Source organism: Rasamsonia byssochlamydoides (assembly GCF_041956645.1).
Source record: "Rasamsonia byssochlamydoides strain NRRL 3658 unplaced genomic scaffold VTN77scaffold_49, whole genome shotgun sequence".
In the NCBI taxonomy this organism is placed as follows: domain Eukaryota; kingdom Fungi; phylum Ascomycota; class Eurotiomycetes; order Eurotiales; family Trichocomaceae; genus Rasamsonia; species Rasamsonia byssochlamydoides.
Window position 1 is genome coordinate 195,193 of NW_027192432.1, and position 25,134 is coordinate 220,326.

At 47.4% G+C, this 25,134-nt stretch overlaps 9 protein-coding genes across 9 annotated transcripts; 5 read left to right on the forward strand and 4 right to left on the reverse strand.

The window, feature by feature from the left end:
- Positions 1–1,176: 1,176 nt before the first annotated feature.
- On the forward strand, positions 1,177–1,624 carry VTN77DRAFT_6366 (uncharacterized protein; the record flags this gene model as incomplete). The annotated part of the gene is made up of 2 exons (XM_069422636.1): positions 1,177–1,483; positions 1,533–1,624. 2 exons carry the CDS (start codon positions 1,177–1,179, stop codon positions 1,622–1,624), a joined length of 399 nt encoding a protein of 132 aa, XP_069276179.1.
- A 672-nt stretch (positions 1,625–2,296) lies between these two features.
- On the reverse strand, positions 2,297–3,971 carry VTN77DRAFT_6367 (uncharacterized protein; the record flags this gene model as incomplete). The annotated part of the gene is made up of 4 exons (XM_069422637.1): positions 2,297–2,834; positions 2,922–3,417; positions 3,472–3,892; positions 3,951–3,971. The coding sequence occupies 4 exons, from the start codon at positions 3,969–3,971 to the stop codon at positions 2,297–2,299; spliced, it is 1,476 nt and encodes a 491-aa protein (XP_069276180.1).
- A 1,533-nt stretch (positions 3,972–5,504) lies between these two features.
- VTN77DRAFT_6368 (uncharacterized protein) lies at positions 5,505–7,323 on the reverse strand (the record flags this gene model as incomplete). The annotated part of the gene is made up of 4 exons (XM_069422638.1): positions 5,505–5,538; positions 5,649–6,683; positions 6,736–7,010; positions 7,087–7,323. The coding sequence occupies 4 exons, from the start codon at positions 7,321–7,323 to the stop codon at positions 5,505–5,507; spliced, it is 1,581 nt and encodes a 526-aa protein (XP_069276181.1).
- A 1,115-nt stretch (positions 7,324–8,438) lies between these two features.
- On the forward strand, positions 8,439–9,907 carry VTN77DRAFT_6369 (uncharacterized protein; the record flags this gene model as incomplete). The annotated part of the gene is made up of 4 exons (XM_069422639.1): positions 8,439–8,800; positions 8,874–8,884; positions 9,061–9,734; positions 9,797–9,907. 4 exons carry the CDS (start codon positions 8,439–8,441, stop codon positions 9,905–9,907), a joined length of 1,158 nt encoding a protein of 385 aa, XP_069276182.1.
- Positions 9,908–10,332: 425 nt separating this feature from the next.
- On the reverse strand, positions 10,333–11,424 carry VTN77DRAFT_6370 (uncharacterized protein; the record flags this gene model as incomplete). The annotated part of the gene is made up of 3 exons (XM_069422641.1): positions 10,333–10,597; positions 10,658–11,051; positions 11,103–11,424. 3 exons carry the CDS (start codon positions 11,422–11,424, stop codon positions 10,333–10,335), a joined length of 981 nt encoding a protein of 326 aa, XP_069276183.1.
- A 4,191-nt stretch (positions 11,425–15,615) lies between these two features.
- Positions 15,616–17,853, forward strand: VTN77DRAFT_6371 (uncharacterized protein; the record flags this gene model as incomplete). Its single annotated transcript, XM_069422642.1, has 13 exons — positions 15,616–15,633; positions 15,691–15,744; positions 15,803–15,818; positions 15,868–16,145; positions 16,208–16,242; positions 16,288–16,423; positions 16,477–16,734; positions 16,786–16,817; positions 16,867–17,084; positions 17,139–17,350; positions 17,403–17,449; positions 17,500–17,569; positions 17,623–17,853. 13 exons carry the CDS (start codon positions 15,616–15,618, stop codon positions 17,851–17,853), a joined length of 1,605 nt encoding a protein of 534 aa, XP_069276184.1.
- A 726-nt stretch (positions 17,854–18,579) lies between these two features.
- VTN77DRAFT_6372 (uncharacterized protein) lies at positions 18,580–21,447 on the reverse strand (the record flags this gene model as incomplete). The annotated part of the gene is made up of 7 exons (XM_069422643.1): positions 18,580–18,791; positions 18,860–19,121; positions 19,176–19,306; positions 19,399–19,477; positions 19,572–19,679; positions 19,955–20,350; positions 21,334–21,447. 7 exons carry the CDS (start codon positions 21,445–21,447, stop codon positions 18,580–18,582), a joined length of 1,302 nt encoding a protein of 433 aa, XP_069276185.1.
- Positions 21,448–21,767: 320 nt separating this feature from the next.
- VTN77DRAFT_6373 (uncharacterized protein) lies at positions 21,768–22,522 on the forward strand (the record flags this gene model as incomplete). Its single annotated transcript, XM_069422644.1, has 3 exons — positions 21,768–22,027; positions 22,089–22,273; positions 22,344–22,522. 3 exons carry the CDS (start codon positions 21,768–21,770, stop codon positions 22,520–22,522), a joined length of 624 nt encoding a protein of 207 aa, XP_069276186.1.
- Positions 22,523–23,849: 1,327 nt separating this feature from the next.
- On the forward strand, positions 23,850–24,650 carry VTN77DRAFT_6374 (uncharacterized protein; the record flags this gene model as incomplete). The annotated part of the gene is made up of 1 exon (XM_069422645.1): positions 23,850–24,650. One exon carries the CDS (start codon positions 23,850–23,852, stop codon positions 24,648–24,650), a length of 801 nt encoding a protein of 266 aa, XP_069276187.1.
- Positions 24,651–25,134: the final 484 nt, after the last annotated feature.

The window sequence follows — 25,134 nt, forward strand, 5'->3', positions numbered from 1 at the left end:
GGACGGTGTCGTTGAGCGACAGCGGAGCATTAATACAGAAGCGCGGGATGGGGATGGCCAGAACGGCGAGGATGAGGCGGGGACGGTATATACGCCAGTAGAATGTAGACTATGAATATAGGACAACAATAGGTATATATGCAGACTGAAAATAGACGATTTGCGTGATAGATATCCAGTGGTTGGAAGATGCAGGGTAGCGTATCAATATTGTGTATGCATGCAACATACGAGATCGTCGATCTGATTCGATCAGATCAGCTCATGGAATTAAATTAGAGGAAGTGGCTATTTAAGGTGCATAGACAGGACGACCTTGGAAATAATACCCACCTACCCTAACTACCTAGGTATATGGGACCACTGGGGTTTTGAGAAACCGTAGATCAACAGTTACGAAGGGTTTTTAACCATTTTACCCTGGTCAACATGTAAGACGATGATCCAACAGCTATCTGACAGTTAGCCACAATAAAATGTTAGATTTTTAGGAAAAAGTTAGTTAAGAGAAACGTTGATTCTAGTATCCCTCCACTACAACCTCAAAACTTCGATAGTCTAGATAGTCTAGTAGTTGAATTAGATAGAAATCATATCATCATCATCTTCGTAAATTAATAATCTCATGATTTATACTTGCACTTGTACTGGTCATATTTCATCGGATTCAAATGCGTTAAGTCCATCTAGGAAAATAATACGATGATGATATAATTCTCCTCTGTACCGATGTGAATCGTAGCTTATATATCTTGCGATCCAAGATATATCTAGTCCATATGAAGTACTGTACCTTCGTATCGAGCTTGGAGGCAAATGCTCTCTATTTATTTATCTAAGTATCAAATTAACAAATCCATAAACAGTGAATTAGCTAATAAACTGCATATATTTAGAATAATCCATTCTCTCTATACTTATATAATATAGAGTGATTCATGACTACTCAATCTTTGCCAATCTAGTCAATTTTTATATTCCATAAATATCCTATATATAATCTGAATCAGATACAGAGTCCTTACTGACTAAGCTAGATGCATATCTTTAGGCAGCTACAGTACATGACTCAAGCAAGAACATCGCTCGATACATGACACACAACTGTCTATTTACCTACAAAAAGTCTTTTGCTCTCATCACCATCTCAATTAAGCTCTCAAGACTCTTCCCAACATGGACGTGCCTCATAAACTGGACGACCATCCCAGCCAGACGCAGAAAATGAGCCCACCCACTGAGCAACCGAGCCCAGTGAAGGAACAGAGCTCTGAAAAGAACACAGCAGCAGATCAAGAAATGCCGCCCTCCCCTTCAAAAAAACCAACCGTACCCCCAGAGCCTCACCGGTCTTCTTCCTCCCAGTTGACATCGCCTCCAGATCCTGAAGAGGTACAGAGGTACTTGAACGAGTGCCACCGAATTTCAAAGATGAGCCGCGAAGAGATACGTAAGAGGATACTGGCTAATGATGCTGATTACCGTGAGTGGCTCTAGGTACTATAGATACAACACAGCTGATCTATTTATAGCTTTGGACGATGGGATTTGCTACGATGACGGTGCCGATACTGCGTATGAGCAGTCGCCTTGCTGTTCGCATTCCTCGTCGGAGGAGGGCTGAGGCACGACTACAGTGGAAATTGCGGGAACCTTCGCTCCTATGTAGTATTATCAAGATGTGCTGGAGTACTTTCATACTAACTGTAGACTGCTTCCTGGATTTACATGGATATCAATTACGAGTCGCCAGATATGTGGCACCCTGTCCAGTGCATGTAGAGTCATTATTAATACTCGTGAGTCAAACAAGAAGGTGCATTTTCTCAACAAACAATGCCCTTCCTTTTTCTACAGGGAAGTTCACACACCGCGTAAGGACAAATGTTAGGTAGATAGGGAGCCCGCCTGGAAAGTAGATAATACAAATTACCTACTCTGTAGGTAGGTAGGTAGCCCGAGGGGTAAAAATCCCTGGAATAGACCCATAGACCAGGCATTTTTCTCAGTCGAGCACGCAAAAGCGAGACGTGTAAGGCTTTATGTACCTATATTATAAGCGAAAGAAAGTATTTAGTGGTTTTCTTTCTTTCCAGTTAATAGTTAACTAACTGCCGGCTTCTATCCACCAGATCGCTAGATAATGTAACTCCCTAAACGAAATTCTGACAGGATTGATTTCCAGCGAAAAAAAAGGCAGATTATCTTTTACATGATAAACCAATATGCCACCATTTCCTCCTTTCATTCTTTGATTTTTTTTTCGGAGATTAGGCTTTTCCTCATGTCCATCACATCAAGCCTCCCTTTCAGTTTTAAAGACCTTAAACCCACCCGGACACAGCCTCTGAAATACCCCCATCGGGTCATACCTGCGACTCACATCTTCCAAGTGCCGAACACTCTCCTCGCCATACCCAGCGATGGGATCCTGCCATGCAGCGGCATAATTGAGGTATCTGAACGGGCTAAACAGGCCCGCCCGCTGCGACGCAGCGTCGACGTCGTTGATGAACTTCTGCGCTGCTGCTGTGACGATCTCGTCGTCGTCTTTCTTCTGCCAGTTGTATGATAGCAAGAGTAGGACATGGGGCCCGTCGGAGGAACGCAGACCCAGACAGTTGGAACTGGTATTGGGCTTGGAATTGCTGCCCTGCTGCTTTTGCTGCTGCTGCTCCCCTGCCTGCAGGAAAGCCGGTGGGATGGGCTGGAAGACCAACGCCCAGTTGAGGCCTTCGATCAACGAGACGGTGTCCACGCTCTGACGCCAGATGTGGTACACCTCCTCGATCAAAGCGAGGCGAACGCGGAAAGTCGTGGTGGCGAATTGGTTGCTGGGATCTCGTGTTAGATGCAGATTCCTCCTGAATGACGATGGAATGAGTGAATTGATGAATTATGCTGATTGATGGTCTACTCACCGAGCCCCTGGAATCGAGTGCTTACCCATCTCGACAGCAAACTCCTTCAGGGAGGCCACGCGCATCGTGTTGAGATACTGCGGCTGCACCTGCGTGAAGGGCCGCACGGCTTCAGGGTTATCATTATTGTCGCCGGTGTAATACAGACTGCTGAAAGCCAACGAGCCCCGCAGGATCTGGTTCCAGCCGACGCTGAGAATGATGGCAATATGCGGATCGAAGTCGGCCGCCAGATCTGCAAACGCCTGCAGCTGCGCGTCGATCGTCTCTACGCTGGACACCACCACGCCGCCGTAGAATTTGTCCTGCCGCCAGGTGCGCAGGTCGAACCGGGTGACGATGCCGAAATTGCCTGAGCCGCCCTTGAGCGCTATCCACAGGCCACGGTTCTCCTCGCTATTGGCGTTGACTACCTCGCCTGTCGCCAGGATAACCTCGAAGTTCTCGACATTATCGCATACGAGACCCCGCGTGCCGCTGAAGTAGGAGATGCCTCCTGGACAGCTTCATCAACATGTTGGCACATGATTGATAGATAATTCGGGCTTACCGCCCAGTATCAACCCTCCCACGCCAATTTGTCCGTCACGACTACCCGCCACGGCGAGTCCGAACTGGTCGAGATAGGAGTACACATCGTCCCATGTGGCGCCTCCTCCGACGGACGCGACGGACTGGTCTTCGTTCAGGCTGATCTGATTCAACAACCGCAGGTCGATCGTGATGCCGGACTGGATGTTGGCCGCCCCGGCGTTGAGGGTGTGGCCGCCTCCGCGCACGGCGAAAGGGACGTCGTGGGCAACCAGCACCTGGATGGCCGTGGCGACGTCTGCTGTGCTGCTGGGCGTCACGACACAGGCGGGCGACAGCTCCTGTTCCTGCTGGGAGAAGTACGACGTCTTGAAGGCGGAGTATTCAGCCTGGTTGGGCAGGATGACCTTGTCCGGCAGCACCTGGGACAGGTGGTGGCACTGCAGGAGTTAGTATCGCAGTATTCGCCGATAATTGAGGTGACTCCAGCGGACATACCACGGCCTCGATCTTGCTCATGATGGCGATCGCTAGTAGACTGAGCGGCGACAATGGCCAGGCAGTCACATCAACCGCATGGTGTCTATAAAACGATGCTTTAGTATGATGTATGTATAATTGACCTAGATATCGGCGTTCTCAGCCATGGATAGGCGGCTGATTTAGATTAAAAGTGGGGGTCAAATTGGCCGCCGCATCGGACGATCGCCCCTCGATCGACGATTCAATGAGAGGGGCTGCAGTTTCCTGGTCGATTGTGCAGTGAACACGGAGGAAAAAAAAGACCGTTTGCCTGGTTAGTGCAACGTCAGTCGGAGAGTTTCATGCAGTCTGTCTGGATTGTTCCATTTCAAGCAGGAATCTGGATACGCAGGTGGCCAGACAATGTCAATTGGATGCATCAAGTGACGCCCTTACCTGTTGTAATAGAAAATATAATTTATAAGCCAATAATCTGCACTGATGCTTGTATCCGCGGTTTCAGCAGACTTATCTATAACTTCCTAAACTACGTGCTGACAGGATTTACTTCATTTCCAAAGAGATAGATGAATTGTCTATTTACCCGACATCTCAATACACCGTCATTTCTTTCTTTCTTCTTCCTTTTTTTTGTTCATTTAGATTGAGACTTAGGCTAAGATGGATAGGAGCATTAAATAAGGGCAGAGCATTATTACAAATGAATACAAGTAGGTAGTTAGGAAAACTGGCTACAAGTAGGTGGTAGAATTAGATACTAATAAGGCGAGGAGTGAAGAAATTAAAATAGATTGATAGATTGGTAGATTGATCATTTATCTCTCCCTCTCTTTTTCTCTCTCTCTCTTTTTCTTCTTTTTTCTCGGTTGTTATTAGAACCAATCCTATACTAATTTGTTTAGAGAGATATTACGTAGCAATCTAGATCTATCTGGCTATATGAGATAGAAGCTAGTAGTTCACTAACAGGTAAGTACCCAAGTAAGTAAAATAAAATCAAAGGCAATAATGTTGGTGTCTGGGAGCGAGCTTGCGATCTGGCTGAGAAGCCTGCAGCTACTCGCCACAACAAAGGTGACGGAAATCTACCAAATATGGGTGTTTTTAGCTTATAAAAGCCTATCTTTCTGTTCTTCCTTCACAGGATGAAGCCATTGAGAAATTATTCTTTTGGGTTGCTTATACCATATATAAGCCTTACAGGTCTTGCTTTACTTAACTAAGAAAATACCTGGTCTACCCATGCTAGGGACTTGTCACTCCGAGCGCCCTACCTACTCTGTGCAGTACTGTAGTTTCTATTATCTACTTTCCGGGCGAGCTCCCTACCTATATTAATGTTAGCAGCTTCGTCTCGTTTCTTATTGTGGCATAATATCTCATCCACAGCGATGCTTGGTAATCGAAATCTTAATGCCATTGAGGCATGAGGCATGAAGCATAAGCATAAATTTGTTGAAGTTCTATCTCAGCTGTGGGAAGACACTTTCAACTATATAGCAGATGCTTTTTCCTTGACGACTGATGACATGACTACGTACATATTCTCTCCTTCATGGTTTGGCAACCCTAATTGCTCATGGCCAGGGTAGTCCAGGCGAGACTATCAAGCATGATGTCTGCATATTGATTAAGGACATTCACGCCCGCATGATTTTCTGAAACAACGGAACCCTGCTCGTCCAGCTGCGACACCTCTTGCCAAAAACGTACATCGGGATCGCTGCCAAACAGATAAAGACGTGGACGCCGCCCACGATGCAAAAGACCTCCTTCGGCCCCTGGCTCTCGATCCACGCCGACACGAAATAGTTCATCCCAAACGAGTAGATGTTCCGCAGGTTGATGGCCGCAAACGCCTCGGGCGCCTTGTCGCGATGGCAGTCCGTCAGGTACCCGTACACGGCAATGGACATGAAGCCCACGCTGAAGTACTGCAGTCCGTAGAAGATCACCGGTCCGATCCACGGATCTTCCGCCTGCAGCGACATGCCGAAACCGAAGAAGGACATCCCCCCGAGCACGAGCGTCACAACGATAATCACCAGCCGGAATTCCGGCTCGTAGATTCCCTTGTTGCACCGGCTCATTGCCTTGGCGACGAAGTCGGCTGACGGACCTGAGATGAACGCCCCGATGATGGACCCGATCAGGGGCGCAATCGCCACTAGACCGACGCCAGAGACGGAGAAGTTGTACGGTGGCACCGTGAAGAGCTGCGCCAGCACGCTCCCGACAACCACCAGCCAGGACGTCGTCAGTCCGTAGGCGAAGAAGGAGAAGAGCACCTGGGGGAAGACCAGCATCATCAGTGGACGCGTCAGGACCTTCCAGAACGGGTCGTCCGAGACACGACCGTGGAAGATCTGGAGGTCATGCCAGTAGCTGTGCTTGGGTTCGACAGTCGAAGTGTTGGTCTCCGCGCGCTCAATGGTGTCAGCGGACGGTTTCTCTTCACGAGTCTCTGCTGCAAGCTCCGCGGCCTTGTCCTCCGTTCCCAGGTCGGTGTTGAGGACTGCGTCTCGACGATAGGCCGTCTCGGGGCAGAAAAAGAACAGCACCACAATCCACACGCCGTAGATAATGGCGCAGATCCCGTACGTCCAGTTCCAACCCAGATCTTGGATGATGTATCCCGAGATGATGGTCCCGCCGCCCACGCCGATCGACAGGCAGAGACCCCAGGCGGCCAGTCGCACGCCTCGTTGATGGACGAAGTAGAGATCGGCGATGGTAGAGGTGACCAGTCTGATTGCGTTCAACAAGTCTGATCGCGTGATTGAGCGAAGAAGAGACCTACACTTCAAAAGGCGACATGCCCACGCAGCCGACTAACCGCGAGGCAAGGAGCGACTTGTACGAATGAGCAAAGTACGCCCAGACGCTGCTGATGAAGAGCAGCAGATTTCCCAGGAGGAAAATGGGCCGACGACCCCAGATGACGGCCAACGACTGGGTGAAGAAGCACGACACGCCGATGACGAAGACGCCCCAGCCGAGACCGCCGTTGAGCGCGTTGTACGACATGTGGAACTGCTCGCTCATCATGGCGTAGCCGGGGGAGATCATGGGTCCCTTAATCCGTCAGTTCAGTATCCACATGAACGATAATTGAGTAAGAGGAAAATGGGATGGGGTGTACTGTACATACCCACGCCCCGACGACCGCCGTGTCGATACAGATCAGAAAGAGCATCACATCCTTCTTCCACAGCGGCCAATTGAGCGGGTCATTCGGGCTGTTCGACGGCTGGGGGACAAGCAGGACGTCAGCATTCCTGCCCTTGTCGTGGCGAAGCACCGACGTGTCTGCCCCGAGGACATCTGTCAGCAGCGCCGTTCCGGGGACATGCTCCAGGTGATCGTCTTCCAGCACGCCCAGACCCATGTTGATATTCTACTAGTAGATGAGAGAAAATGAAGAAATGTATAAACGTCGATCCTCGTACATGTTGTTGGTTCCCAGTTGGGCAGGTCAGCATATATGTAGCGAGCGGACATCAGCTGCCGATGCATCGGCAAGATAGAACCGACACGTCGGGATTGCGTTCTCCATCATGTGGGGCTGATCTGGCGTAATATTATTATTGCTATTGATATTATGACCCCGTGGATGAGAATCCAAGGTCATGGTTATTGTCAGGCTGATTGTGCTGAGGTTCCGGCTTTCCTGATTCACGTTTTGTTGATATTATGCCAAGAAGAGGTCTTGTCTGGAGATAAAAGGAAAGCAAGGGGAAGGAAAAGAAAAAGAGAAAGAGACAGAGAGAGGGTGGGAAGGTTTCCCACGGTGCCTAGATGTGTTTATTCCATGGCTGTCAAATATAGACTTGCTGGCTGTCCGTAAGAACAGATGGGATGATGGGGATACATAGATTTAAATATTGATGCATGGTCCAATCCACGGAACGCATGGTTGCAGAACTAGGAACCTTGACAACTCTTGCTCAGCTCAACTGATAAACCCAACTTGATCGAAGTAAATAGAATGAATAGGCGAGTAATAATCCAGATAAGAAGAAGCATCTTACCTTCCAACGGGCCCAACCTTCTCTATTTATATAAACCTGCTTGCTCTGATCTATCTGATCTCTTTCGACATGGGGTATTTCCGGATACTCTATTCTTCTATTCTTTCTTTGTAACGGCAAGATCGCCTTGACCATCAATTCCAACACATAGTTCATTCCATTAATTTATTTTCATTATTTGTTCAACATGATTGTTCCGGCTACATAAGTGTCATTGTGCAATATGCGTTGCTGACTCAGACAATGTGCGAATCCGGTATGATCGACATCGGCATTATTTACTTCCTACAGTTGAAGAAGGAGATTTTGCGAAATTCGCACCTCTTGTTCGCCAGACCACCGCTATACTGAATTAAATAAATTACAAACAAGTCCAATACGGTTGTCCCATACCAGCTTCCGTTTATGACCTTTCCGTTATTTTCAATTCATTTCTTTGGTTTCCTGGCTCTGCTCTTCGAGTGAACGGACCATGTCCTTGGCCAAAATCGCTCTCGCAATTCTTTCCAGCCTCCTGGCCTTGACTCAGCCTGGCTCAGCGCATAACTGCTCCGTCCGTCCCTACTCATCATGGATGGCTGACAGCATCATCTCGCGCGGCCAGGGGATCGCCGCTCCAGGGAGCAACGACCCGTCCATTCTGCTTCAGATGGGCGTCTTTCAAGCAGCCCTGTTGCAGCTAATGAAGCCGCCGGCGGTCCATTGCGGTGAGCAGAACTATGAATTGTTCCTCCAGCAGAGCACGGAAAGCATTATTGGGCAGATCTCGAATGCCTCGCGAGACACGCAGTTTCCTCTGGACCGGCTTTCAGTGGGGAGGGGTCTGCTGTGGGAGTACGTCATTCTATCCCAACTGTATTGGTGTTATTTACTCTCTACAGTTCTGGGCTGAGCTAATATCCTCCAGGTTCACTGAGAGTCATAATAGCACCGACAAAAGCGCCCTGGACGCATTGAGAGAGTCTATCAATCTTTAGCCGAGGAATAGCCTAGGTATGCACATTTCCCTCTTTAATCTCTTAGGCATAGTAGCGAAGGAATTGGGGGACTTCAGGACAGGTTTCTGGGATGCTTGTTCATGCTAATACTCTCAGGGGGCTACTGGTACTACGTCTACCCCAACTGGAGCTATCTTGATGGGATGTTCTCGCTCGTCCCCTTCTACTCTCTCTACACGACGTACTTCGACATTGAAAATACCACTGCCATCAACGCCGACATCATCCACCAGCTGGATCTTCTCTGGGACCACTGTCGCGACAACCAGACCGGCCTGCTGTTTCATGGATACGACGCCACCAAGACCGCCGTCTGGGCCAACAAGGTGACCGGCGCAAGCCCCATTGTCTGGGACAGAGCCCTGGGCTGGTACATCATGGCCTTGGTAGACTTTCTCAAGTTGACTCCCGTTCCCCAGCAGTCGTCGCAATGGCAGCATGTGTACAACAGATTCGTCGCCCTTGCTGATGCAGTCGTCAAGGCCGTCGATCCGAATACCGGATGCTGGTGGCAGGTGATGTCCTTCCCAGGGCGAGCGGGGAACTATATCGAGTCCAGTGGCTCTGCCACGTTCACTTACGCTCTGTACAAGGGGGTTCGACTAGGCTGTTTGGGAAGATCTGCCACGCCAGCCAGCACATATACCGGTGTTGCACGCAGGGCCTACCAGTACATCGTTGATAACTTTGTGGTCCACAATCCAAATGGCACCCTCAGCTACAATGGAACCGTATCGGTGTGCAGTCTCAACTCGACGGCCAATTACGAGGTGGGATTTGAAGTCATTTTACCGAGATCTTTCACTTGAAACAGACTAACAGTACTGTGCAGTACTACGTGTCGCGACCGCTTCTGTATGACAGCGTCCTCGGATCGGCGTCGTTTGTTCTGGCAAGTATAGAACACGAGATGACTGTGTCAAATAATACCTCGACCAATTGAACAATCTTAGCAGTATTACTCTATCGGAATCAAGCTCTGGATTGGGGACCATCATTGTCCTTTCCAGACAGAGAGAGAAAGAAAGGAAGAGAAAGGAACGAAAAAAAAAGACAGAAAGAAAGACAAGGTGAGCAGCGAGTCACCATCTCCTAGTTCGACTATAGCACTGCCCTGTACAGCCTGCTGATTTGCGAAGTTGAGACTCAGGATAGCTTTTGCTGTATATATTTCACTGGAGTCCCACTCCACCTAACATGGGATATATATATGTCATTGAAGAAACATCATCAGAGTACATACATATCGTCTGTGTATAATAGACATAACGCAACAAAGAAAACCACAACTCATTTCGTATATACAGCACATGAATAGCTTCGTATCCCAGGACCTGCACTTCCATCAAGTTGTTCAGTTTCAAATAATCACCTGGAATGGTCCTGAACCCGCTTCAGATCTCGAGAGCCAACCCCCCTCAGCATCTCCTGCAGCCACGACGGCAGCGCGCGGATGAGGGGGTAGATACTCGCGCGGGTAGGGATAATCACCTGGCCGCTGTTACCAGAAAGAAGGTGCTTCACAATGGCCGCGGAGACCTCGCCAGGCTCCATGATGGACTGGCGGAACAGCGAGCCAGCGTCGGTGATGCGCTTGATCAGCGGCGTGCGCACCCACAGGGGGTGGATGATACTGAAGCTGTTAGGAGAGCTTTTCTCCAGGTATGACAACTAAGTTGCAATAGGGGCATACCTAGTTCTGACTTTCGTCGCGCCATGGCAATACCGCAGCTCCTGCGTCAACCCCTCGTGGAAGGCGAGCGCACTCGCCTTGGTGCACGCGTAGTCGACCATCTGGCCGACGGCCACGAAGCTGGCCGCGCTGGCCACAGTGACGATGTGCCCGTGATTGTGTCGGATCATGCTAGGCGCGAATTCCTTAACTGTCGCGAAGTGCGACAGCGTGTTGACTTCGAACGTCTTGCGGATCGCCGTTTCAGGCTTGTCTAGGATGGTCCCCTCGGTGCCGATGCCGGCGTTGTTGATCAGCACCGTGGGATCGCCGTGCGTTTTGCGGATTTCAACCGCCACGGCGCTGACATTTTCTGACGAGGTCACGTCCGCGCGGTAGAAGTGGACATTGGATGCTGGTAACATGTCAGTAATAATTGCAAAGGGGACAGTGGCTGGCTACTAACGCAATGTGAACTGCGGCTCTTGGATGTCGATGATGATCACCTTGATGCCTCGTGCCGCCAAGTCCAACGCAAGCTGCTTCCCGATCCCGCTGCAGCCGCCCGTCAGCAGAACCAGCTCTTTCGTCCAGTCCCACTTGTCTGTTTGCCAGTTGTTGAGCACGAGCCGGGAGAGTGTCCTGTTGATGTGTCGCAGGACGCCCAGCGTCAACAGGGTCGCAAGCAATTTGCGGGCGAGAGGAGAGGTGAGCGCCGCTTGCGCCCGGGGCAGCTTCTCCACCGCCGTTGCGGGGAGACGCTGCAGCAGACCCAGAGCGGAGTTCATTGCACGTTGCTCAGTTGTCTATTTTAAATTTCAATCTGATGAAATGGTTCTTCTCGCAGCAGAGATATATGTCCTCGCGTACTGCGTATTTTAAGATTTTAAGGCAAGCGGAACTAGCAGATCATCGAGCCTCGGTACGCGCCCACATGCATCCGTGCGCGTTATCACATCGTCTCAATGGCCCACTGTGGAGCTTGGATCATGCGTCCATGGTTGCTGGAAGGCGCTACCAGGGATCTTGTTCATACCTAGGTATAATTGGTATAATTAGTAATTGATTTAGGCACGTCCGACGAGAGCAACGATCGGATCGCTACAGTCGAGGTCTTCACGTGAGATCGTGGGGCTGTAATTTGGGTTGAACCATATTATTGCAAAAGCCAAGTTTATCGTGAGAGGATGAATTGAATTTCAATGACATTAGTCTCCTCATTATGATTCCAAACCAATATTCTTACTGAGGCAATCGTCCCTGCGAATAGCAAATACTGACAGGTTCCACAACTGACGTTTACTGTCAGCACTCTATATACAGCTTTTCGAATCTACACATGTCTTGAGTAACGCAACTGACCAATAATAACCAGAATTTATGAATTACATCTGTTTGCATTACGTAAGTACTGAATTACTGTATCGTGTCCCTTGTCAAATGTTGTAATCATGACTGCTGCTCCACTAGAGTTATAACAAATAGGTGTGCTGATGCCATCTTCTCGGGATATATATCTGTGTGACAGCAGGATCCGGCTTTTCTTTTTCTTTTTCTTTCTTCTTTTCTCTTCTATTTTAAGGATCGCCAGATAGATTTTGTCACATTATCTCTCATACAACAGAGCTAGATCTGATTCGCTGAGAATTCTTTTCTGGAAATTCAGCAAGATGCTCTGGAGAAAAGTTCTCGCTGTCCCAATAATTTCCATTCTTAGTTTGGATGGTGGATTCAGTCGAGACTAAACCCTACTTATGGAGCACAGCATAGTAGGCCTAGCTGTTGATGTCCTGTCATAAAGTCCAGTGTAACGTTCTAGCAGCGCATATGTATACGGAGGTCAGCAACTAGAGGATATTTTCCACTTATACTATAGTGTTTGTATTTATTACTCTGTAACACCCATACAGCTTCCCTGTTTAAGTTTAAACCAGGCAGATTTAAACTGGTGCTGGGATAGGATAGAATAAGAATAGATACAGGGCCAAGGGGGTTTTTAGAAACCATCATCCAACCATTATGTAAGGTTTTTTTCTTTGACCATTTTACTATGGCAAATGTGAGGAAAGAGTTATATGATGCTCGTGTAATGATTAGAAACTAATAAATGTTATCTTTAAGAAATGTTACTTCGAGGGATCATCAATATCTAGGAATGGCTTTTCCAAAAAAAAAAATTTGTATCTATGTACCTCCCTACTCCAACCTCATCAAAATTTAGATAGCTTAGATAATATCATGGCGAGATTAGATAGAAATAACTTCCTTACCTTCTTCCTAAAATATAATCTCATGGTATAGTATGGAAGATCATGAAGTCATAATTTGAATCTAGGCTCAGATTAAAAAAAAAGATGAAAAAGCTATATGAGAAACAGACATTAATAAAAAAGGATAATTTTAATGAAGTCGTTAGTCTTTGTAAAAAATGGTTAGTTCTAATAAATGCTACTATCTTGGACACAGTTAGGTATAAAGAGATTTTTAGAAGACGTTAAGCTTTTTGAAAACTACTCAGGTGCTGGTTTCTAAAGAGCGCCTAAGTCCCATATACTTGGTATATGTCCTCGCCATATGCTGAATCCTAGTTAGATGATCAAAATTGAACGAGCTTGTCTTGTCATCTACTGGGACTGTTAACCCCTAACCATCCCATCTTTGACTCTAGACCCTAAAGCCAAAGATCTCCGTTACTGAGCCAGACGTGATTAGGTAACGTATACTTCTATCCTGCGCCCTACGAAGCCAGGCCACTTCATGGTTGAACTCGAACTGGTTACGTTGGGGAAAACATATCGCTGTTATCTGATCTGTCTGGGAATCTGTACGATGGATTTGAGCGACCGGCTATATCCATCTCCTAATACATCAGGCAGTCTAGTAGCGGAGATATAAAAATGTCATGTTTTCCGTCTCTTGACCACATCAATCTATTGCATAAGACTTGATTCATGTCTGTATAATATTTTCTTATTTCCGATACGAAGGTCCTGATCCTGGAGCCGCAGATTACCATGGAAACAACATTGGCAACATGTTGATCTGCAGCACACAGCAATGTAGTCTATTGTATAGTCTGGATGCCGGAGAAGAAAAGGCAGCTGGTAACGCAAGAGATTATCACTGTCCTCTGCGCCGAAGCAACTTCTCGATTGGGAACCGACACAGCTCGATGGTTTTGTGAAGGATATGAATAACTATATGGCTGCAAATAAAGACACACAGTGATGATAAGCCGACGTTCTCAGATGAGGAAGGGTACTGAAGTGTGAGATACGAAGGAAGGAAAAGAGGGATGAAAGAAGTACCGTGATGTAGGATCTTGTCCATCTTCTGTCCATTCCTTATGGACGTCATTAATAATGGTGATCCATTTTTCTCTGAGAAGAGTCTTCATGGTCAATGCTGCAGGCCATTATTTAATATCTGATAACTGATAACAAGCATGTATGACTGAAGGCGTTCTTTCTTAATAAGGCATTGCTAGCCAACCAAATGAAATGTTAAAAACAACGTGAAAATACTTTTCTTACAGTGAAAGACTAGGCTTCCTGATACCATTATACCATGACGAAAAAAATATAGACACAGCCGCACATGGGACATTCTCGCTCTGCCCAGAAGCTTTGGCAGTATCTCCGGCATTTTGATCAGCTTGCGTTCACAGCATAGACTTTTATGTATGCTGCATAAATCTCATCCAAAAGCCTATCTAAATTTTCTTTTCTTTGAGTGGGTATGGTTTCGGATGATATCCAAGATTGTGTACAACTGCTAATGGTGTACCTACGAAATTGTGTGTCTTCATTGCCGTGTCGACGAACGGTTGAGGGGATAAAAATAAAGGTATTCCATTTCAAAAGAGCTTCATCCTTCCAATAGAACTCAGACGGAAAACAAATGCGCGACCTAATGTAGATGAGGACAGTTTCTGGTAATATCCCTTCTCTCTAGTCGGATTGTTACGATGGGAGGCTTTCTGTTTGGGGTTAACGTGTTGGATTGAAGATTTAAACTTTGAACTGTCGTAGCGGGCTAGATTGAATTTCTGCGCACAGTTCTTCTTTAGTTTCAGCCTCAGGAAGTGATCCATATCAGATCTGCAGCGAAGAATGTATTCGGCAAACTGCGAAGGTCTATCAGATATCCGGCCAGATATATAGCACCTGGGCTTCCTTCTACACGCTAGAAGACCCAGTCAAGCATTAGGCGATACAAGCGGCCAGAGACGATTCAATGAGTAATAGTTTGGACTGCTTCTCATCTCAAGTATGTCTACGGATATTCATGCACTGTAGTCCATTACATCACAATAACTGCAAGGTATATATGGATGTGTGGTGCAGCATGAACCCGATGGTAAACCTTGGACACTCGGAGGACTTCCGAATCGGCTCTGAGGTACACCGAAGCTGATTGATATGATTCTCTGCCTCGTCCTCTGTGACGTTAATGCCAACTTGACGACAATAGTGATACTAATCTGGTCGCAGCTCACTTGTTGTCAGATCGGATCTCGGAGAGGTCCTATCAGAGAGATTTGCAGATCCTGGCTGGGATTCGGAGGTGACAGATCCATGTATTCGTATGCATGTACAGTATTACTCCGTACCGTGCAACAGACGAGCGACGACCGAATTCTCGGGCCATCAATATTGCGAGGGACAGACGGAGTTACTCCGGACTCACTATCAACAAAGTGTGGGGCAGCATGCCCCGGGGTATGGGGGGATAGTCTCAACCATCTGTCTTGATTGGCGGAAAAACCACACCCTCCCGCATTAACCCCGCAGATCACCCCGGACATTGCGTAGGAGTACGGGGTAGTACTCCGAAGGATATCACGGGCGTTCGGACGATCGATGGAGGAGAGGAAAGTGGGTTATGTATTACTCCGTATATATGAGAGACGCCGCCGAAAAAGGCGTGAGGCGTGTTCAACCCAGTCGCGTGCACAGTCCTCGCGTGCAACAACCAAGATGGGCGGGTATTCTTGGGTGAGTTGAAGAATAATAATACGGGAGTCAAGAGTGCCACAGACTTACTCTGTTTAGACTGTTTATTTGTACGGAATTGCACCATGCACAGGTGGATTGGCGTTTGGCTACGTAAGTGTTCTAGAACCGTTCTCATGCTTGCGGTCAAGAGGATGTTAACAAAGACAAGGATACCGGCTCAATGAGTATGCTACCTTCGACGGGGTCTATAAGATTATATGCTAATACCATCAGGCGGTATTCTGGCGATGCCGCAATTTCTCTCGTACATGAACTACCCCAGTAACTTTCTCCAGGGAGGAATCACGGCCTCGATCCAAGCGGGAGCTTTTGCGGGCTCATTACTCACGGGGGCTTTCTTGGCCGATATATTTGGTCGGAAGAATACGATTTTGTTTGGCTCGGCGTTGTTTACTATCGGAATCGCTATATCCACAGCGGCAAACAATGTGACTGCGCTGGTTGCTGGGCGCGTCATTAACGGTCTGGGAAATGGATGCTTGGCGATGATGGTACAGTACCTTGCGAACCTTATCTTCTTATTTATTTCTGCAAAGCTGACTAGATCATGCAGGTCCCTAACTACCAGAGCGAGATCTCCCCACGAGAGTGAGTCCGTCCGAGTTTGCTTGTCGACCATCCTAACGTATGCAGGATTCGTGGGCGTATCATCTCAGTCCAACAATGCTTCATCAACCTTGGCATTCTGGTCGCCTTTTGGATCCAATATGCCACCAGTCACATTGATGGGCAGGCAGCATGGCGGATTCCAGTTGGCCTGCAGATGATTGTATGCTCGTTCCTTCTAACTCCGAGTCCGACGACGTGCTAATGTACTCCCAGCCAACTATTGCTCTCCACCTGACCATGTACTTTATGCCCGAATCTCCGCGTTGGCTTGTGCAGAAAGATCGCCAGCAGGAAGCACTACAGGTTCTTGCTCGTCTGCATGCTGGGGGGAATACTGAGGATCCCTACGTGCGTGCAGAATTGGCGGAAATTGTTGCAAAAATCCAATGGGAGAAACAGAATAAGCCTCTCTCATATGGCCAGATGTTGTTTGGCTCAGAAGCGAGACGCACTTGGTTGGGAATCGGCGTGGTATGTAATTCAGTGCCCTATAGTGGATCAGTAGTCTGACGATTTGAACAGCAATTTTGGCAACAAGTTACTGGTGTCAACGTGTAAGTAGCTAACCTGTCTCATATTTGGTGGCCTGTACTGACAAAACAGGATCATGTACTATGCTGTCTTCCTGTTCCAACAAGCTGGACTAAGCGGAACATCGGCGTCGCTCCTTGCGAACGGACTTCAAGGCGTCGTCCTGAATGTTTTCACCTTGCCAGACATGTATTTTATGGACAAATGGGGTCGTCGGGTTCCGATGATTATCGGCGGATTCGGTATGGGCGTCGCAATGATGCTGATTGGAGTCATCATGAAAACAAAGGGTATGTCTGGCGTCCACTGTCCTCGACAGCAAAGCACAACTGACAACAAATCAGGCGATCCGGTCTACGACCCTTTGACCCAAAAAACCAATTTTACATTTGCCGACAAATCCGCCTCGAATGCTGCAATCGCGTTCGTGTACATATATGTTATGATATTTGCCTTGACCTGGGCCTGCGTGGCATGGGTCTATCCTCCAGAACTGTTTAGTATGAGCATGCGCGGACGTGGAACGTCAATGACGTCGGCCACTAACTGGTTTGTTGTAAGTGTTGACATGTAAAGAGTATTCGAGGGTCGAACTGACAGAACATCAGAACTTCTGGTTTGCTTTGTATATTCCCACAGCGATGAACAAGATCTCGTGCGTCATCCCGAGCGTCATTATTGAAGGCACTCTGCTGACTCAAACAGATGGAAGCTCTATATGATTTTCATGGCTCTCTGCTACCTCATGGCTATTGTCGTATTTCTGTTCTACCCAGTAAGTTTATTCGATGACCTCATGTCTCATTACAGGAGTAACATATGTTCCAGGAATCTGCCGGCAAGACTCTGGAAGAGATGGACTTCCTCTTCACCAAGGACCGTACGCCATGGGTATTCCTTGACCGGGAGGCTACCAAGATCGGAGCGATCTTTGAACGTGACATGGCACATGGCGAGGCTCTGACTACATTCGACAGAGTCAGTAAGGTCATGGAAACGGAGCAAGTTGCTCATATTGACGATATCAATCAAGCTGAACCCAAGAGGGTTGATGTTTGAAACTGCGCCTTACGAGAGAGACATTGGTTTATAGCTCAAGGCGAGGAGATATGCGTCTGAGAATAGATGGCTTCCTATATGATGAGAGACGAACAACAGAAGAAATATGCTGCTTCATTGTACAAGTACCCACCAAATCAATGTTATCGTTTCTTGCCTCTCTCTATTTGGTGTAATGCCATCCGTTGCATTCAATTCTAATTAAATATACGACTATTCGGTGTTAAAGGAAAGCTGATTTCACCGGATGATAGATTGGCAAGATGCGATCTCTCAAAACCTCTTTTGTGACTATGTCAACGAGCGCCACTCCACCGAAGACTATCATACAATCCTGTCCCATGAATATGTAGAAATGAAAAATCTAAAAGAGCTGGGGAAAAAAAAGAATACCACCAGTGAAATATTTCAGTCGTAAAAATATAACGCCAGAAGTATGGCATAATTCGCAAAGTGAAGATTATAGGAAATATTCAACAGAATTCATGTGGAATATGAAAAGAAAAATTGTCAGCAGAAAAAGAGAGTACTTCCTAAGAATGGTTGTCATGGCACCTTTTTTAGTTGAGTGAAAAATTCTCTGACAAAAATAAAATATGACAGATGCTGTGACATTATGTCCAAACACATGAGGTAGTTGCATCTGAATAGTCATCAAACATTACACTGTAGTGTACTTAGCCTAAGCCTTCTGCAGCTGTTCCTTGCGGAAAAACATAAAACATATCACGTTAATCGGAGCATGAAGAGCAGACAAACCCAGAAGTCTACCTTGGCCAGCCAGGCTCTTACGCCGGCAGAGAAATCCGGGAAGATATCCCCGGGGCCCAGCTTGTCAGGTGCAGTAGCCCGTGCGAGAATGGTGGCGATGGAGCCGATGACTTGGGCAGCGAGGAGGGTGAAGGTGATGTGGAAGCGTGTCAGAATCATGCCGAAGCCTACATAATTTGCCGTTAGATTCAAACGATCACTTTGCAGAAGCATTCTATGAAGGACGCAGACTCACCGACATCTTGAAGAGAGTCAAGCACACCAAGCCAAAGCCAGAGCCCTCGTCCGATCAGAGCACTCGCGAGCAGATTACCAGCCCACGGGACATACGTCCCGAACATCCACAGCGCTAACGCCCATATCACAATGAAGAAGAACAGGACAAGGATGATGATTTCCCACGTTTTCACGTGCTGGCTGGTCCAGATGTACACCCAGTTTCGTCCATAGGGGGGCGAAAGCCAGTAATTCTGGATGAAGACGGCATAGAAAAACCACTAAAAAATAGTCAGTCAGCCATCCTATGCATGCGACTAATCGAAGCGACGTACTAGAATGATTTTCCGGCGGAACAGCGTCCGGTAAAAGGTGGGAACCTTGCCGGGAGCTTGCCGGTAGTATTCAGGTAGTCCAAAGAAGAGCACGGCTGCGATTAGCCATAAGAAGCACGCGACACCCACTCCTATCCCAATCAGTACATGAGGACTTGAATTTGTGAGGCTGTATCGCATGGAGCCCTGTTGGTTTACTGAAGTCATCCAGCTATGCCAGTACCGGAGGAAGCTAACGAATATCTGCTGTGTTCCCTGAATGACACATGCCCGATAAACCCAGGAGGTTGTGGATGCTCCACCTATTTAATTTAGGCGTCAGTGAGGGTGAAGAGACAGCAAAATGATATTTCATACCCTCGTCTCCAAAATTCAGAGCAAAGAAAATCGATCCACTGGAGGACGCGAATAGATGCCCGTTCCCATGTTCTGGATCCAAAACATGCTGGTGGTGTTCGTCGCCACAGGAGCCAGTCCCACAAACAGAAAGACAGAACCGTAGAGCTAGAAAAGGTCAGCTAAATAAATATATTCACGGCGATTGCATATATGAACTACAAGAAATGGGATGGACAGAACGTAAACACACTGCAGCAAGCGGAACACCATCCACCACACAATTGAGGAGACAAGGTAGATGGTAGCGACAAGGTATAGCTTCTCGGCAGTCTGGCCGATCTCGCCATTCAACAACGTGATTTGATACGAATTGGCTGCAATTTATCTGGCCCTAGTATACTGTCAGCTCGAGATGTGAATGAAGGTTCGACAGTACTCACGAAAGCAAGGAGAATGGAATAGACCGGCCAGTCACCGATCCTCCGCAGAAGCAAGCGTTTCAGCCCCGAAGACAGAACGTAATCCTTCAGAAGAAGAAACTGGTCGACAACCTGCTTCCCGTTGATAGAAGCACGCCGTGGCGTCTGCGGTGGACTGGCGCCGGTGATCTTCAACCGGAAAACAGACGAGGCTGGCATACTCGCAGGCGACTTGTCCAGCTTGACATCGCGGTAGCGGTTGAACCAGTCTTTCTCGCTCTTCTCGAGGAATTCCTCAATGCAAAGCTGGTCCTCCGAGTTCTTCCCGTTGAGCTTCTCGAGCTTCCGCTGGAAGCTCCGCGCATACTCGTTGTTGGCGTCCGTAAAGAACGGGCTGACTTTCTGAAGGCTGTAACCCTGCTTTTCTTTCACGACGCCCCCCACGCTGAGAAGGCTCGGATTGGAAGAGAGACGGTTTCTCAATTGGGAAGAATACAGTGATAGAAATTTCTCGCTCCTCGGAGGCACATAGCACGTTTGACCATGCGCTTGTTCCTTTTTTGTTCCTTTTATTCTCTCTCTCTCTCTCTCTTTTTTTTTGTTTTGGGTCAACTAGATAATGCAATTAGATAATAGATAATTGCGAGTGATTCATACCAGATGGGACTGATTTGGGCGACTCGATCATCTATATCTTCTGTATATCAGATCTTATTCTGTGATAGCTGTTTATCCTGACTAGCAGCACATCTTTCCGACAAAGTTATAGAATATTGATGTTCAGAAGTCTTTGCCTCAGACCGAATAGAACTCTTTATTTGCAATAATTTACAATTCCTAATATATCTGTGAACGGAGACATTTCCATTAGTTATACTTTTTCTTGTAAATTAGACCTGGAAAGAGTAGCTGTCCTCGTTAGAAATGCGAATAATTCTGCTGCACATACCCCTCAGTAGCATGATATCATATGGTGGGTCTGGGTTTGGGTTCTGGACCACTACAGTCAAGGTCATAGACACCAGCAAACCGCGTACCTAGGAATGGGAAACTCTACAAAAAAAATTGAAAGGTAGAAATGGAATTTGTTTTATTTTTATTATTATTTTTCCTTGGAAAAAAAAAAGGTAGATCTTTCATTTTTACTCATCATTAAATGTCTGGCTTTGACTTATCATATTACAATCTTTGCCCATGGGCAAGCCCTCACGAAATCTCAATTAACATCCATCATAACATCCCCATTATAACTTCAGAGTCCTCGGAACACTCGGAACACCAGCTGGATCCAACATGAGGAATTCTCGACCTAGGATGAGCAATAATCTGGTCGGTTATTGCGCTGTCTTCTAATTCTGGATTGGCAGATGGTGGCGCGCGACAGTTCAGAGCGCACGGACCAGACGGGCCCACTCTGACAGCGGCTCGGCTGACAAGGCTCGGCATGCCGGAGATAGCGCGGTAATTTTCGGAAACAGACTAAACGTTAGCTCAATACCGGGGAGATGGCTCATCCCTTGCCGAGATCCTCTATACCCTCCAACCAGATTGCCATGCTTATCAACATCTCCACCGACAAGTGATGTGGCCCACCATGGCCCGCAATAACCAGATCTGCGAAGGTGCTTTCGAACTGCATCGAATTCTCGAAATTGATGCTGCGGAATGAAAGAAGAGTGTGAGGATCTTGATCTTTTGCTCTGGATTTGACTTAAAATATATATATTCTCATCCCATTGCAATTTCATCAAGCGCCTCTCTGGTAATAGACAATTTCGTTCGTCCTGGCAGATTTTCTCACAGAACTACTATTTTCGCAAAAGCAACAGCAAAAATGCGTTTCTTGTCTGTTCTCTCAGCCCTGAGCCTCTTTTCTTCCGCCTTAGCGATCACAATCACTGAGCCGACGTCAAGCACTACATGGGATTTCTCGACTCCCCAGACCATCAAGTTCACCAGCAGCCCGAACGATCCTCCATATGTCAGCATCATCCTCCTCAACCCGTCCACCAATTTCCAGATCAAGATCGCGGATAACGTACAGACTCAGAAGGGCGAATACACCACGCAACCAGATCCCAGCGTTCCTAACGGGTAGGTGCATATTAGAGTCCCGTATCTAGATAAATATTCGATGCTAATATTATAATTCTAGTACCGGTTACAAGATCGAAATCATCGACTCTTCCGGGCCAGTCGCTACTTCCCAGGGCTTCACTGTCGAAAAGGGTGCGTCAAGCGGCTCTTCTCCAGCCTCTCTCACATCATCTGCTGCGTCGTCCGCTATAAGTACGGCGACGACCTCTGGATTATCTACTGTTACCGTCCCAAGCTCGACAGGTAAGATCATTTATCAAGTCGCTTTGTGGACCTGTGTTTGGAAATAATTCACTGACAATCTCATTTCTAGGCGCTACTGCTAGCACTACCGCTTCATCTACTGGAAACACTCCAGCTAGCACCTCTGCTTCGTCTGGAAAGGCCACCTCTTCCGGATCGCCTGTCACTGGCGCGGCTGCTTCGATCCACATGGGCAAGGACGCTTTGGCTTTCGCAGCCATTCTTTGTTTGGCTCTCCTTTTCCTTTAAGTGAACAAACATCAGCTCTTTATGAATGGGTAAATGGGTTATGTACTGTTGCATGCAATTTTATGGGATAATGGATGAAATGTTGATAAAAAAAAGAATGACTTGTTACGTTTCTTTTTCTTTCTACTTCTCCTCTCTTTCGCTTGATAGACCATGAATTTTATGAATTGCTGACTGGAGTTGCTACAATACCTCTAACATATTTGAACCTTATGGCCAGTGACACCAGAGAGACTTGGTATACAGAGTTAGTCCGGAAATGTAGAAAGAAAACCTCACGCTCGCGAATAAGCGTTCCCGCTGATCTTGCTCTCCTACAAAGGGTATAGGAATAAAGTCACCTAAAATAGACATGATAGTGTAACAAACCCAAATCCTATTAGCTAGTAGGTTTATCTAGAAGCTATGAGGCAGTTCAGAACGAAGAGACTAAGCTGGGGGAGAAAGAAGCTATCTACGAGTTCCAGCGAGATATCTCACGGATTCTGCCAGCAATATGCCTCACCGCCTAGTGCACCGCCTAGTTCGGACCGTCACAACCCGTAGTATTAATTTGACTCCCGCTGTAAGGTCCAACTTAATCTTCCTCGATTTTCGCTTTGTACTCCGTAAATCCTGTACCTTCTAGCCAAGGTTAAGTAGAAATAAACTTGGGAGCCTTGCACTAATACTAGGAGCTTCTTACTATCCATAAAAAGACCGATGTAATATTACGGTAGGGGACAGGTAAGTATGCCAGTGCAGATCACTTTTACTCTTGCCTATCCCAGCAAGGATCAGATTCTCTATAGTCTGACGGATTATACTAACAGTATTTGGGAAGAATGTGATATGCAGAGAATAATTTTAGGAATAGTAAGATATACTACGGTTGTCATTGGCATGAGATCCAGACTCTAGTAGCTATCGGAATATGCAGAACGATATTATGTTGAAGAAAATCGAGTGGTAAGTTGATTATTACGAGCCGCATGTAATGGTCCACAGTTAGGATATTCAATCCAATGTAGGTAACAGAGACCGCTAGAAATGTGTGTAATTGAGATCATTTTCATTGCCCTAGACATGTTAATAATCACTGACTAAGTCTGCGTATGCGCTGACATCACGGAACACTAATCAGTGTGTCATCGTCCGGAATACATAGACTCGAGATCTTGGAAGCAATTGCGGGGTACGGCTAATGGCGCTGGGCAGAGGGAAATTATGACGACAATGAAAGTCGTCTTCTATATGTATCGATGAATCACTGTTATCGCCGGTTCACCGTGGTCAATTTCACCTTTAATTCTAACTCCAATCGATCTAACCTAATTTCCATATCATCATGCCAGTTCCGGTCCCTGCAACAGACTGTCTCAAAGACCTCTTCAGCCTCAAAGGCAAGGTAGTCGTCATCACGGGTGCCTCCGGTCCCCGAGGCATGGGCCTCGAGGCTGCCCGGGGCTGCGCGGAGATGGGCGCCGACGTTGCCATCACCTACTCGACCCGTCGTCAGGGAGGCGAGGAAAACGCCAGGGAGCTGAGAGAGATGTATCGCGTCAAGTCGAAGGCGTACAAATGCGACGTGAACCGCTGGGAGGAAGTCGATCAGCTAGTCAAGGAGGTGATTGCGGACTTTGGCAAGATCGACGCCTTCATCGCGAATGCTGGTCGAACCGCCGGCACCGGCGTTCTCGACGGCACTGTCCAGGACTGGACTGACGTCATCCAGACCGACCTCGTCGGGGTCTTCCACTGCGCCAAGGCGGTTGGAGCACATTTTAAGGAACGAGGCACGGGCAGCTTCGTGATCACCGCCAGCATGTCGGGCCATATCGCCAATTACCCGCAGGAACAGACCTCGTACAACGTCGCGAAGGCCGGCTGCATCCACATGGCCCGGTCCCTCGCGAACGAGTGGCGCGACTTTGCCCGCGTGAACAGCATCTCGCCAGGGTATATTGACACGGGTCTGTCCGACTTTGTTCCTCGAAACATCCAGAGTATGTGGGACTCGATGATTCCCCTCGGTCGTAACGGCAAAGCCAAAGAACTGAAGGGTGCATACGTCTACCTGTGCAGTGACGCCAGTTCGTATACAACGGGCGCCGATATCGTCATTGACGGCGGTTATTGTGTTCGATGATACTTTTTTCGTCGACTTTTTACCTTGAAGGTCCAAGTGGTTTTCCCTTCACAGTCCAGAACAAGGCAGGTTCCCGATTGATTGACCAGGAATTTTTTGGCACAAGGGTTGAAGAAATCCGCTGTTCTAACCCAAGATCATGGATATGCATGGCTAGTATCAAAATCAGTGCGTTTGACACAATTATATGTCATGGGAGAACCTGGCGCGTTCGGCAAATACTGTACCACTTCGTTGGGCTCTTGGTACTGAGTTTTAAGGCGCGCCATATGAGATTCTTATCAGCATCGAGGGTTACCAAACAACGCTGTTAACAAAAGACGAAACTTGGTAGGAGAGATAGAAGAGAAAGAGTTAGGGTTACTACTGACTTGATTCTTGGAGTTCTTAGAGCGCGCTCTAGTGAGCCGGAACTCTCAATCAGAGCACGCAGAATATTCTGCCCAGTCTAATATTTAGAGCTGTCGGTATCCAAGCATTTTCA